Raw genomic sequence first — 1,004 nt, forward strand, 5'->3', positions numbered from 1 at the left:
TGAAAAATATTTAGAAATGCGTTCTGGACAAACTTGATGTCTATCATGACTTTAAATAATATTTTGAAGCCAATGGCGAAATCGGAATTCTATTCCGTGTTACAGAAGACAAAAAAACGTTATTCGGCCGAGTTTGTGTCCGACAGCACCTCAAAAACTTTCCGTCACAGAAAATTACGAAAATTTACCACAAAATAGGAAATCCCAAAAAAAGACTAACACTCAACTATGGTTTAGTCTAATTCAATATCGATTAATTTCTAAAATTAATCATAGTTAAAATAAATAATTAATAAAACATACACAGAAAATTCATGGTGTTGCAAATGGGCTTTTCAAAAAAGCCAATGAGCGTTGCTCTCTTTGTGACACAGAAGTTGCCCTCATTATCTTCTCTCCTGCAAACAAGCTTTTCTCCTTTGGTGAATCTGGTGTTGATGTTGTCATTGACCGTTATCTCATGAGGGACCAACCTCAAAACTTGGAGAACACGCATTTTCTAGAGGCTCACTGAAATGCTAATGTTCAGGAGCAGAATGAAAAGATTAGTCGTATCAATGAAGCTCTTGAGAGTGAGAAGAAATACTGTGAAGAGCTGGCTAAGCAAAGGAAAGAGGCACAAGAACAGTTCTGGTGGGTTTCTCCTATTCAGGAGATGAATGGAGACCAACTTGATAAATTCAAGTTGGCTCTTGAGAATCTGAAAAAGAATGTGCTTGGTGTTGTTGAAAAGCAAAATATTGCTGATGTTGATGTTGCTGATACTGATGTTTAAGTCTGATGCTGCTATTCCACCTCCTCATTTTTTACTGGTGGCCCATCTTCTTCAAACAACGCTTTTCAGCCACCACCTCAGCAGTTTCCGGTGTATCCACCACCACCATATATGCTTCAGAATAACCCTATCTTCAATAATAAAAATAACATGGGAGGATATGGACCTGCAAGCAGATTCTTTTGATCCACTTTATCGAAATCCATCCTAAAATATGCCCTATTTTTAT

General features: G+C 37.3%; 1 protein-coding gene across 1 annotated transcript; it reads left to right on the top strand.

Annotated features, from left to right (window-relative positions):
* Nucleotides 1–307: 307 nt before the first annotated feature.
* Nucleotides 308–775, top strand: LOC109341355 (agamous-like MADS-box protein AGL61; the record flags this gene model as incomplete). Its single annotated transcript, XM_019579258.1, has 2 exons — nucleotides 308–439; nucleotides 530–775. Coding segments are annotated over 2 exons (378 nt in total), but the record flags the coding sequence as incomplete, so codon positions are not given.
* Between the last annotated feature and the right edge of the window lie 229 nt (nucleotides 776–1,004).

This window comes from Lupinus angustifolius, unplaced genomic scaffold (assembly GCF_001865875.1).
Source record: "Lupinus angustifolius cultivar Tanjil unplaced genomic scaffold, LupAngTanjil_v1.0 Scaffold_441, whole genome shotgun sequence".
In the NCBI taxonomy this organism is placed as follows: Eukaryota; Viridiplantae; Streptophyta; class Magnoliopsida; order Fabales; family Fabaceae; genus Lupinus; species Lupinus angustifolius.